The sequence below is a fragment of the Garra rufa genome, chromosome 8 (assembly GCF_049309525.1).
Source record: "Garra rufa chromosome 8, GarRuf1.0, whole genome shotgun sequence".
Taxonomy (NCBI): domain Eukaryota; kingdom Metazoa; phylum Chordata; class Actinopteri; order Cypriniformes; family Cyprinidae; genus Garra; species Garra rufa.
In genome coordinates this window covers 33200998-33214635 of record NC_133368.1, presented here as the reverse complement: position 1 = coordinate 33214635, position 13638 = coordinate 33200998, and the positions used below count along the sequence as shown (strand labels likewise).

General features: G+C 35.4%; 1 protein-coding gene across 1 annotated transcript; it reads left to right on the top strand.

Moving 5' to 3' along the window:
• The first annotated feature begins 198 nt into the window (after positions 1 to 198).
• On the top strand, positions 199 to 11648 carry lss (lanosterol synthase (2,3-oxidosqualene-lanosterol cyclase)). Its single transcript, XM_073845875.1, has 22 exons — positions 199 to 320; positions 808 to 976; positions 1066 to 1204; positions 3463 to 3571; positions 4321 to 4442; positions 4550 to 4646; positions 4720 to 4855; positions 5303 to 5411; positions 5503 to 5621; positions 5795 to 5892; positions 5973 to 6000; positions 6089 to 6145; positions 6235 to 6306; positions 7454 to 7504; positions 7598 to 7747; positions 9844 to 9940; positions 10029 to 10134; positions 10214 to 10279; positions 10360 to 10440; positions 10531 to 10701; positions 11097 to 11175; positions 11267 to 11648. The coding sequence occupies exons 1-22, from the start codon at positions 307 to 309 to the stop codon at positions 11402 to 11404; spliced, it is 2208 nt and encodes a 735-aa protein (XP_073701976.1). The 5' UTR covers positions 199 to 306; the 3' UTR covers positions 11405 to 11648.
• Positions 11649 to 13638: the final 1990 nt, after the last annotated feature.

Below are 13638 nucleotides of genomic sequence, written 5' to 3'. Positions count from 1 at the left end.
TTCATGACAGCCCAAAGCTGGTTGGTGTATACTGGCAGTTCACGCCCTTTTTGCTATGTTTCTAACATGCGATTGGAGGGACTGTCGTCTGCTCATGTCTCTCCATGCAATATCGCGCTCGGAAGGCAGTACTAAGCATTATGGGAAACGTAGTTTAAAGACGAAGACCCATGCTATGTTTATACCGAGCTAAAAGAAGGAAAACTACATTTCCCAGGCTTATTTATAGGAGGCGTCTAGCGTCTCGATCGGCTGAAATAAAACAGGTTCTTTTTAGTTTACAAGTTTTGTTCATGTACTTCAAAGATGACAGGGGGAACGTGAGTATAATTGTTTAATAATTGTGAATGTTAGTATCACACAGATATTGGGCGAATATGTTTAGCCATAAAATACATTAAACAGAATCTAATATATTGTGACAATTTAGGTTTAAATGAACATTATTATATTTATTATTATTATTATTATATTACTATTATTATTTTACGTAGCAATGCCCTGTAATACAGACAATAAGCATATCTGCAGTTGTCTTTATTACAATATGATATGATTTATAAAGTCATTAAGCTACAAGGTGTTTGTTTATTTTATTAAGAAAGACAGTGCCAGTATATCTACGAAAATCGTTTTTTTTACTGACAAACTTAACTAAAATTTAAATAAAGAAACGAAAAAGAAAGGAGCTTTTTATTGTTATTGTTAGATGGACATCTGTTTAAGGTTTGTTAAATGCTTTAAAAGTGTTACTGTACTATATATTACTATTCCCATCCAAGTCTAACATTTAAAGGTTTATTTCAGGTGTTTGCGGAGAAGGGGAGGCCCCTATAAGACTGAGCCTGTGACAGATCTCAGCCGCTGGAGGTTGAGCAATGTGGAGGGGAGACAGACCTGGAGGTACATTGAGGAGGCAGAAAGCGTGGACAGAAAGCAGAGCTTCCTGGAATCTCACTCTTTGGGACTGGACACGGTAAACATAAACATTTCAGATGTACACTACAGCACACGGTGTACATTACATTCTTATATTCATATCTAATCTGTTCTTCTTGACCACAGGGTGAGTTCATCTCGGCGGCTCATGCTGCACACACTGCAGTAGAAGCTGCACTGAAGGGAATGGACTTCTACAGCCGTCTCCAGGCTGAAGATGGACACTGGGCTGGGGATTATGGTGGACCACTTTTCTTACTTCCAGGTCATTCATTTATAAGCCATTTGGATGGACTTTCTTTGTTTAGTCGTTAGATGAAAATAAATATTTTGATAATATACACTACCAGTCAAAAGTTTTTGAACAGTAAGATTTTTTTTTTTTTTTTAAGAAGTCTCTTCTGCTCACCAAGCCTGCATTTATTTGATCCAAACACAGTAAAACTTAAATTTTTTAAAGATTTTTACTATTTAAAATCTGTGTGAATGTATTTTAAAATGTAATGTATTCCTGTGATTTCAAAGCTGAATTTTAGCATCATTACTCCATTCACATGATCCTTCAGAAATCATTTTAATATTCTGATTTGTTGCTCAAAAAACATTTATTATTATTATGTTGAAAACAACTGAGTAGAATTTTTTCAGGTTTCTATGATGAATAGAGAGTTCAGAAGAACAGCATTATTTAAAGCAGACATCAAGGATTCTTTAAATTTTGATCAATTTAAAACATTTTTGCTAAATAAAAGTAATTATACTGACTCCAAGCTTTTGAATGGTATATTGTATAATGTTACAAAAGTGTTTTTATTTCAGATGAATGCTGATCCTGAAAAAATGTACTTAACTGTTTTAAATATTGATAATAATAATAATAACTAGATAAAAAAGTTCGTCAAGACAAAGTCTGACCAGATAGTTTAAAAAAAGTTTTTAAAAGTTTTAAAAGTTTGACTGTTTTCAGTCTGAAATAGTTTGAAGTTTTCAGCAGTTTTAAAGCTTGAAGTTTGATTAAAGCTTGATAGATAGATAGATAGATAGATAGATAGATAGATAGATAGATAGATAGATAGATAGATAGATAGATAGATAGATAGATAGATAGATAGATAGAAAGTTTGAAAAGTTCAAGTTTAAAAAGTTTTAAGTTTGATGGTTTTCAGTCAGAAATAGTTTGAAGTTTAAAGTAGTTTTAAAAGCTTCAAGTTAGATGCTAAGGTTCTCAGAGTGGTTGCTAGGGTGTTTCTATGTGGTTGCTAGGGTACTCTGGGTGGTTGCTAAGGTGTTGCTAGGCGGTTGCTAGGGTACCGGGGTGGTTGCTAGGGTGTTGCAATGCGGTTGCTAGGGTACCCGGGGTGGTTTCTAGGGTGTTGCTATGCGGTTACTAGGGTACCCAGTGTGGTTACTACTAGCATGATTAACAAGTTGTTAGGATGTTTCTAACATGATTTGCATGTTGCTAGCATGTTTGTAGCATGATTCTAGCATGATTTTAGCATGATTAGCAGGTTACTAGCATGATTTTAGCTTGATTAGCAAGTTACTAACATTATTCTAGCATGATTAGCAAGTTACTAGCATGATTTTAGCATGATTAACAGGTTACTAGCATGATTCTAGCATGATTTTAGCATGATTACCAAGATAGATAGATAGGTAGATAGATGAGTTTGAATGAGTTTGATTGGATTAGAAATATAGTACATAGAAGGGAAGTTTGATTGAGTCTCAAAGGATTCTGGGAGTTTTGACAGTTGGAGTTTGAATAGTCTTGGCTCATTTGAACATTCCGTCAATGTAAGTCTATGGGATTTTTCCTAGTTTTAATCGTTATTTTTAGGAAAACCGTAAGTCCGATCAGTTAGAAAAGATATAGCACACTTGGCGAGATCAGTCTGAACATCTGGGCTGAGTTTGGAGTTTGTAGAGTTAAAGCTCTAGGAGGAGTTAGAGTTGATAATTTTAGTCTCAGAAGAATAATAATAACTGTAAGTTTAAATAGAATATCAGTAAGTTGGCTTTCTCAAGCCAACTTAATAATAAATGTATCTTGAGCAGTAAATCAGCAAATTAGAATGATTTCTGAAAGATCATGTGACACTGAAGACTGGAGTAATGCTGCTGAAAATGTAGCTCTGATCACAGGAATAAATTACATTTTAAAATATATTCAAATAGAAAGCACTTATTTTAAATAGTAAACATATTTCTGTTTTTGCTGTACTTTGTATCAAATAAATGCAGGATTGGTGAGCAGAAGAGACTTCTTTAAAAAACTAATTTAAATCTTACTGTTCAAAAACCTTTGGTAGTGTGAATAGTAAATGATGTTTAATGTAAATAAATAATATAATTCAAGCATTAAATAAAAAAATATAATTTTATGTGTGATTAACCAAAATATTATTAAAGTTAAAATGTGTCTAATGAAGTACACTAAATAATAGTGGTGAAAAATCTAGAAATATCTGATAATTTAAGGCTAAATAGTTTTTTTGTCTATTTGTTGCTGGTTTTCAGGTCTGCTCATAACCTGTCATATTGCCAAGATTCCTCTGCCAGATGCGTGGAAGAAGGAAATGGTTCGATATCTTCGCTCTGTGCAGCTGCCTGATGGAGGCTGGGGCCTGTGAGTAAAAAAACACTCTTATTATATGGGGTGAATCTCATGATACCTGCCAGGAACATGTCCAGATAATATTTCACTCACAAATCAAAAGAAATATATAAGAAATTATCTCATTATAATGAAATATAAAAAAAGTAAGAAGGAACTCAATCTCATTACTGTAATGCAAAAATAAAACCTTTGATATATTACTGAACCAAAACTATTTGGTTCTTTGATATATCTCCAAAACACACACACACACACACACACACACACACACACACACACACACACACACACACACACACACACACACACACACACACACACACACACACACATGTTTGTTTTTGTGAATTGTGGGGACATTCCATAGACGTAATGGTTTTTATACTGTACAAACCATATTTTCTATCACCCTACACCTTCCCTACACCTAAACCTAGCCCTCACAGGAGACTGTGCATATCTTTACATTCTCAAAAAAACATTTTCTGTATGATTTATAAGCCTTTTGAAAAGTGGGGACATGGGCAATGTCCTCATAAGTCACCCTCTCCTTGTAATACCTATGTCATACCCATGTTATTACACACATTTGTGTCCTGATATGTCACAAAAACATGCCCACACACACACACACACACACACACACACAGTTCCCCCTGTGTGTGTGCGCGTGAATATATATATATATGTTTAACCTCACTGGGATAATAACCACATTATTACTTCTTTATTATGACCTTTATTTATTTGTTTTCCAGGCACATTGAAGATAAGTCTACTGTTTTTGGAACAGCTTTGAGTTACACCACCCTGAGGATTCTAGGAGTTGGGCCTGATGATCCAGATATGGTTCGAGCAAGGAATACTTTGCATAGCAAAGGTCAGGGATTGCTGATATAAACATTCACATGTACCTTTATATATAACGTAACCCGTTAAATGAGATAAAATGGTGTTCAGTTTCAGTATTGTCCTGCTCTGATACAGGTGGTGCTGTCGGCATACCCTCCTGGGGTAAATTCTGGTTGGCCATCTTCAACGTATACAGCTGGGAAGGAATGAATACGCTCTTTCCAGAGATGTGGTATGCAGAGAATTCATCAGTTTACAGATTTTGTCTGATTTTTTTTTATTTATACAGTTTTTTTTCCCATCAGGCTGTTCCCTTCTTGGGTGCCGGCACATCCCTCAACTTTATGGTGCCACTGTCGGCAGGTCTACCTGCCCATGAGCTACTGCTATGCGGTCAGGTTGTCTGCCGCAGAAGATCCGCTGGTACTTAGTTTAAGACAGGTAACGTTTTGCAATTTGACCACTAGAGGCCACTCTGAGACCACATCAAAAACAGGCTTGTTTGACTTAAAGCATTAGTTCACCTAAACATTCTGTCATTAATTACTCACCCTCATGTCCTTCCAAACCCGTAAGACCTTCATTCACCTTCAGAACACAAATGAAGATATTTTTGATGAAATCCAAGCGCTTCGGATAGACAGAAACTCAACTGATATGTTCCCAGGCCTAGAAAAGTAGTAAAGACAGTAAAGTTGCTGTCTAGGCAAAGCTTATGGATTTAATCAAAAATATCTTAATTTGTGTGCAGAAGATGAACGAAGGTCTTAGGGGTTTGGAACGACATGAGGGTGAGTAATTAATGACAGAATTTTCTTTTTTGGGTGAACTGTTCTTTTAACTATCCGACTATATAGTCACAATTGTTGTTTTTTGTGTGTTAAACAGGAGCTCTACGTCCAGGAATACTCGACTATCGACTGGCCAGCTCAGAAGAACAATGTTGCAGCCTGTGACTTGTACACACCTCACAGCACTTTGCTCACAATCGCTTATTGTAAGAGAAGTGAAACATCTCTGTAAAAAAATTTGTTTTAGCCTTTAGATTTCAATTTAGTTGCATAACACTATTAAACTTGGTCTTTCAGTGATCCTGAATGTGTATGAAGCTCATCACAGCACTACGCTGAGAGAAAAAGCAGTGAAGGAGCTTTATGACCATATTAAAGCAGACGATCGCTTCACAAAGTGTATCAGCATTGGCCCGGTGAGAGAAAAGAGAATACATTTTATTTTAAGTAACGTCATGTCAGCATGAAATCATCAATGTTGTCTCTATTAATCCACATCCCTGGTTTTATTGTCTGCAGTTGTTCTGTGCATATTATTCATCATTAATAAATCTGCTCTGCATATAAACCTAATTATCTGTTTTGTCAGATTTCGAAAACGATCAATATGTTGGTACGCTGGTATGTGGATGGACCCACCTCACCTGTCTTTCAGGAGCATGTGTCAAGGATTCCTGATTATCTATGGTTTGTGATCTGATTTTAATAATGTCCTGTATATATCATATTGTATGTATCATATTTCATTTTTTTTTTCAATGCTCCAGGTTAGGTCTGGATGGTATGAAAATGCAGGTGAGATGTTGTCATTATAAAGAATTTAATCTTTTTTTGGGTTCTAACGTTTGTGTTATCCACTCATATTATTATTTATTTCCATCAGGGTACAAACGGATCACAGCTATGGGACACTGCATTTGCAGTACAAGCATTTCTTGAGGTAGAGTATCTTAGTGTATCTTAATTAATAAAGCCGAAACAATAATTAACTAATGATTTCTCTAATCAGTTGGGCTTGTTTCTGAACAGGCAGGTGCTCAGGACATCCCCAGGTTTACAGAGTGCCTCACACAAGCCCATCATTTCTTTGATCTGACCCAGGTGAGGAACTTCATATTCTTTATTATTACAGCCTCCTTAATGCTTTAACTTAACTGTTTTGTGATTGACAGTGTTACATTTGTTTGTGTTAATCTAAATACAGTGGAGTCCAAAAGTCCACATTGAGAATCTGAGTCTTTTTTATTTTTTATTTTATTTTATTTTATTTTATTTTATAATATACACTGCCATTTAAAAGTTTGGGATCAGTAAGATTTTTTAATGTTTTTAAAGAAGGTTCTTATGTTCACCAAGGCTGTATCTTTTTGATTAAAATACAAAAAAAATTTAGTCTTGTGAAGTATTATTGCAATTTAAAATAACAACAGTTTTCTATTTTAATATACTTTAAAATATAGTTTATTCCTGTGAAGCAAAGCTGAATTTTCAGCATCATTACTCCAGTCTTCAGTGTCACATGATCCCTCAGATATCATTCTAATATGCTGATTTATTATTAATGTTGAAAACAGTGGTGTTGCTTAATATTTTTTGTGACCCGTGATACATTTTTCAGGATTCTTTGATGAATAAAAACTTAAAAAGAGTGTTTATTCAAAACAGAAATTTAGTGTTACAGCATATACTACTATTCAAAAGTTTGTGGTCAGTAAATTTATTCTTTCTTTCTTTTATTTGTTGAAGAAATTAATACTCACTATATTTCTATTTTGAAATGCAGTTCTTTTTTACTTTTTATTCATCAAATAATCAAAGATAAAAGTATCACAGGTTCCAAAAAATATTAAGCAGCACAACAGTTTCAACACCCTGTGAATGTGACACAAAAGATTCAGCACTGTATCACAGAAATAAATTATATTTTAAAGTATAATATACTAAAATATATTTTAATAAAATATTCCTATAATAAAATAGGAAACAAATATCAGAAATTGCAATAATATTATTTTAAAATATGACTGTAATAGTTCTGTTCTTTTGATCAAATATTTACAGCCTTGTTGAGCATAAGAGAATAAAAAATAATATTAAAAATCTTACTGATACCAAACTAGTGAATGGCAGTGTATAGACTACATTTAAATGAAATCAACAAAGTATAAGCATTTTAATTTGGGCGCCCTCTAAAATGTAATCATTTGGTTTTTTTTTGTAAGATCTTATCAGTGTCTTATTATTTCAGATCAAAGAAAATCCTCCAGAATATGAGAAATACTACAGACAAATGAACAAGGTAAACATTTGTGTATTGCATTTCAACAAATTTTTAATTTTAATTTAATATGTTCTTAAACACCATGAATATGTATGTTCATATGTGATTCAGGGAGGTTTTCCCTTCAGCACACGAGACTGTGGTTGGATAGTTGCGGACTGTACAGCGGAAGGGCTGAAATCTGTGATGCTGCTTCAGGAGCAGTGTGGTTTCCTCAAAGAAAAAGTTCCCACAGAAAGACTCTTTGATGCTGTCAATGTGGTAAAAGCCTTATTTACAATTCAGACATGTTTAACATTCTGTCTGTGTGTCTTAACCAGTGCAGAGCCACAATAATCTGATTTACAGTACACTTATTATAGGAACAATCCCTAGGGTTAAGTCTCTTGCTCAAGGGCACAATGAGTTTAAGCCACTATGCCACACTGAGCCTCTTCATGATTTATATCTCATCGACTTACAACATAGACACTGTTAGATTCTGTTTAGGGGATCTTCAGTCCCCAACTTTAATCTCATGTTTACTTTTTTGTATAGGTTTATATTATATAGTGTCACTTCTCTAATGCTCATCCATGGTCTCCATAAGTCTCTTATTGTCACCAAAGCTGTATTTATTTAAAAAAAAATGCAGTAAAAACAGTAATATTGTGAAATATTATTACAATTTTAAACAGCTGTTTTCTATGTAAATATATTTTAAAAGTCATTTATTCCTGTGATGGCAAAGCTGAATTTTCAGCAGTCATTCGTCCAGTCTTCAGTGTCAAATGATCCTTTAGAAATCATTCTAATATTCTGATTTGGTGCTCAAGAAACATTTCTTATTAGGGATTCAAGTGCGTAGTGTAATTGTTAGAATGGTCACAGATCAGCAATCTCCACATACAACTGATCATGTAGACCAAAATGTAAGTCATAGAGACTTGAAACTTGGAGGGATGGTAGTACTCACACCACCTACAACGTCACCAAGGCTCGCCCCAATCGGCCTGACAGGGACGCTACAGCAAACAAAAGTACGAAATCGCTCATAACTCCTAAACCGTCAGTCGCAAAAGTGTCTTACGTCGTTGGAGTCCTTGGCTCATGGCAGACAAATGATTTGATCATGAGCCTGGTGAAATTTTCGGGTATTTGGCATTTTTTGAAAACCTACTTTTGCAAACTAGTCCTAAGTTTTTCGCACGATTGGAATCAAACTAGTGCAGAAATATTCTCTGGAGACTTCCGACTTACCATCGCAAAGGGACGGCAAAACGCTCGAAAGGGGCAGGGCGACTTTTAGTAAAATGCCTATAACTCCTGAACAGAATGAGATATCTTCACCAAACTCAGAATACTTATGTAGGAGCTCAATCTTACGTTACAGGAAAAAAATTGCGAAGCTTGGCTTGGATAAAAAGAATATGAACATGGCTTTAACTGCGCAACCATTTGTCCTTTCAACATGAAAATCGGTGTCCACGGTTTTAGTCCAAAGTGCCACAAATGTCTATAAGGACGTTTGCATATTTTAAAAAGCATGGCTGCCATTGGCTCAAGTTTGAGCACCTGTTAGACAAGGTAATGGAGGCCCACCGGATCGATGTGGACCGACTCACTGTTCCAAAGGTCTGAAAGAAATTTGAAAGAAATCAGCCTTTGGGGGCGCGATATCGCATTTTTAAGGTTGTAAACAATTGTGCTTTGTGCAGTTTTCCGCACATACACGCAATATTCATAGCGTATAATGGAACTCCTTATTCCGGACAACTTTGCCTCTAGAACCACTGCTGTCCATCAAATTGTTTGTTAAATGATTATGAAAATATCAAAAACCTACTTTTGCGAACTAGATCCTAGGTTTTTTACTGAATTTGGAACACACTGCAGCACAATTCTTTGTACTCTCTAGGTCAATAATTATCAAAAAATGTTGAAATATACCATTTGGGAGGCTATAACGGGGTGTTAAGAAAAGGGGCCTGTCCACATTTACCCAAAATCCTATAAAGCCTAAAGGAAAACTCAAAACTTCACAAAACCTGGTGAGCACATGAGACAGGTGATTCAAAACAAGCATGCAAAGTTTTAGGGAGATCGGACCACAGCTGGCACAATGAATGTCACAACATTTAAAAACCATAATATTTCTATGGTAAATTACCTGGATTTGCCAAAAATGCTTTTTTAAATAATTTATTTAGGTGGTTACACTAAGTAATCGCTGCTTGCAGCTTTATTTATTATCAATGTTGAACACAGTTGTGCTACTGCTTATTATTTTTGTAGAAGGCGTGTTTTTTCATGATTTTCTAATTAATAGTAATAGAAAAAACTGCATTTATTTGTAATTTTTTGTGATTTTGTTTCAGCTACTGAGCATGAGAAATCCTGATGGAGGGTTTGCCACGTATGAGACCAAACGTGGTGGAAAACTCCTGGAGCTGCTGAACCCATCTGAAGTGTTTGGTGAGCATGCAGTTAAACATCCTATTCAGTTGTCAATGCATTTTCCATCAGTCTTTATATGTTTGATTCCACTTCTTTTTTCTCCTAGGTGATATAATGATTGACTACACGTATGTTGAATGCACCTCAGCTGTAATGCAGGCACTGAAACACTTTCACAGCGTATATCCTGAGCACAGAGCAGAAGAGATTAGGTACAGCCAAAAACAATATTTCAGAATATTGTGGTCTAAAAAAAATGGTTTGGTTAAACCACGTGTTTTGATCACATAGGACAACTCTTCAGCAGGGGCTGGACTACTGCAGGAGAATTCAAAGACCTGACGGCTCATGGGAAGGGTAGGCATTGGTTAATTTTTAAGCAGACACATCATTTTGTTGCTTTTTAGTCTGTTTATAAAGTATTCTGCTTGTTTTAGGTCCTGGGGAGTCTGTTTCACATATGGAGTCTGGTTTGGTCTGGAGGCATTTGCATGTATGGGCCACACTTTCCAAAATGGGTATGTTATTTGTTTGTGTTCCCATGTTTATGTTCTTTTATTGCACTTTGCACTTTTAACCCTCTCATTCATTTATTTTCCACATTGCAGGTCTGTTTGTTTGGAGGTGAAAAGTGCATGTGAGTTCCTGCTGTCGAAACAGATGGAGGATGGAGGCTGGGGTGAAGACTTTGAGTCATGTGAGCAGCGGTGCTACGTTCAGAGCAAGAACGCACAGATCCACAACACTTGCTGGGCTTTGCTGGGGTTGATGGCTGCCAGGTAACATCAGCACCAGTGTCTGATAGTAGTAGACCCACATTGGTTTACATTCAATTTGCTAAAAATCCACACTGCTAAAAATACACTACTAGTCAAAAGTTTTTGAACAGTCTCTTCTGCTCAACAAGCCTGCATTTATTTGATCCAAAGTACAGCAAAATTACAATTTTGAAATATTTTTACAGTTTAAAATACCTGCTTTCTATTTGAATATATTTTTTAAAATGTAATTTATTCCTGTAATCAAAGCTAAATGTTCAGGTTTTCTGGTCAGGTATTTTTGCTTGACTCTTTAGAGCAAAATTTTTTGCAAATTTCATGGGAAACAGTGGTGGTCAATGGGGTTGCTTTTCCAAAACAAGAGGGTTAATTTACTAAAAAAGTCGTATTTTTAGGTACCCTGACGTCAAAGTGATTGAGCGAGGCATTCAAGTTCTGATTGATAAGCAGATGCCCAATGGAGACTGGCCACAAGTGAGTAAAACTGTTTCTAGATCTCCAAATTTCATTTGAGGTCTCTCTATTTGTCTAATAAAATGTACTGGGCTTGTTTCCCTGTTTTCAGGAGAACATTTCTGGAGTGTTCAATAAAAGCTGTGCCATCAGTTACACCTCTTACAGGAATGTATTTCCTGTGTGGACTTTGGGCCGTTTCTCACGGCTCTACCCCTGCAGCCCTCTGGCTGGGAAACTCAAAATCTGAGTTTGATACTATGTTCCTGTGCCTTTAATAAACAGTATCTTATCAAAGTCAATTCTTCTTTAAAACAAACCTGTTTGCTGCTCTTTAGAAAGTAGGACTGATTTATCAGTCTTTAGAATATTATCTACAGCATATTTGGTTTATTTTTTGCTCATTTAACTATGGACCAAGGCTTTGTGTTCTGTAGATGATTGTGTAATTAAATGTGATTTGTACTGTTATAATAAATTTTATATTTTGGCTGTTTTGTGTCTAGTTTATTTTTAGAGTTAAGATTTAGTTTTATAATCCTCCTCCTTGTTTGCACTGATTGAAATCAGTTCAGTTTAATATTGTTGGGGAAACTGCATGCATTATTATTGTTATTATTATAGCTTCAAAGATTGCAGACTTTTTATTTTCATCATACAATACCAGTCAAAAGTTTTTGCACAGTAAGATTTTTTTTTTTCTTCTACTCACCAAGCCTGCGTTTTTTGATAATTTTTGATCATTTGATTTTGAAAACAGCAAAAACTGAATTTTTACGGTGAAAAACCCTTCGGATTTGCAAAAATGTTCAACGTTGAAATTGTGACGTCGTTTCAACGTAGAAGTAACTATGTTTATTCACCGTTAAAATCGCTACTTTGTTTCACAGTCTTACCTTTCAACAACGGTGAATACACAGCTGTATGATTAATTAGAACTAGTTTGCATTTAGATCAACACTACGTACATAAAAGTTAAAATCAAATAGCAGCAATGGGTTTACGATCAACTTCAATAAACTAACACATAATCAGTATCACTTTTGATCAATTTAAAGCATCCTTGCTACTTGCTAAATAAAATTATTAATTTCTAGTAAATATATATATATATATATATATATATATATATATATTAGGGCTGTCAAAAATAACGCGTTAACGGCGTTAATTATTTTGTTGTTGTTAATTACGTCAAATTTTTTAACGCATTTAACGCATGCGCAGTGTGACGAATTATTTGTCAGGATTGGGGAGCTAGAGGCGAGATGGAGCAAGGTGAGCCTATGGACGGATTCAAATATAAAAAGAATGATGATGGTACAGTTAACAAGTACAAGCCTGGGCGACAGCCCCTCTGCAACTGGAGTGGTTATAGCCAAGCTTAGGCCCGGTTCTACTGGGGTAGACGGTGCTATATAGCCTACCCTCAAACGAAAGCAAAGCAATTGAAGATCTGACAAACAATCCAAAGTTGTTCATCTCCTGACTAAGTGTAGATGCGATGTAAATAAAAGATTCATTGTGTAGTTTAGAAAGCTTTATTGATTATAACGGAACGTTGTGAGATCTCTAGATTTGTGACGCTTTTAGTGATAATAAAGGGAGCGCGCTTTGCACTTTCCATGCCATAATCCAATCAGAATTTGTATGAAACTTTCGTTTTTCTTATGTTTTGGGAATTACATCTGTACATCGTACAATTACGTTCATTCTCGAAAGAGCGGTGACTGACACAGTGACAGAGTGGAGAGTGGAAGATACATAAAGCCGCTTTGCAGGTCATCGAGGCACCAGCTCAATCATTTGCATTTTTTCAGTAGAAGCAATTTCAAATTATCCGTCATTTTTGCTCACAAAGGAAAAAGTAATACACCAAAAACCGTTGCAGTGTTATAAAATAAAGAAAACAAAAATGATGCGCTTTCTGTCGTCTCGTTCTTGAACAGGAGTGCTTAACAAAAATAAAGCTAAATGCATGCCTCACAGACATGATAAACATATCTATAGAAAGCTTTAAATTATTACTTAACGAAATAAAACAAATCGAAAACAAAAACTTGTTTAATATGTAATCCTTAACGATACATTTCTCTCTCAAGGCGCGTCCAAAAATTAGATTTCAGGATCTTTGCGACATTGACTCACATTGACTCACATTGAATACACTTTATTAATAAATAATTCAGATATGTCCTTACTCTTTCCCCGACACATTTATTATTTATTTTTGCCGGTATTTTGTGGCAAGTTTCAGCCTACTGCGTGCGATTGAACGTGGATCTCTTCCAGTTGCGCCATCCGAGCCGTTATCCGTTATCGAAAGTAAAAGCGAAAGTCTCGTGTTGTTTCCACCAGCGCGACATAACTGATGGATGTCTAAAATATAAAAAATAAGGAGTAGCCTAAAACAGGCTCGATGCGGGCCCTGACATAATATGAAGATATGAAAATTATGTATCTGTGTCCTGTTATTTATATTTT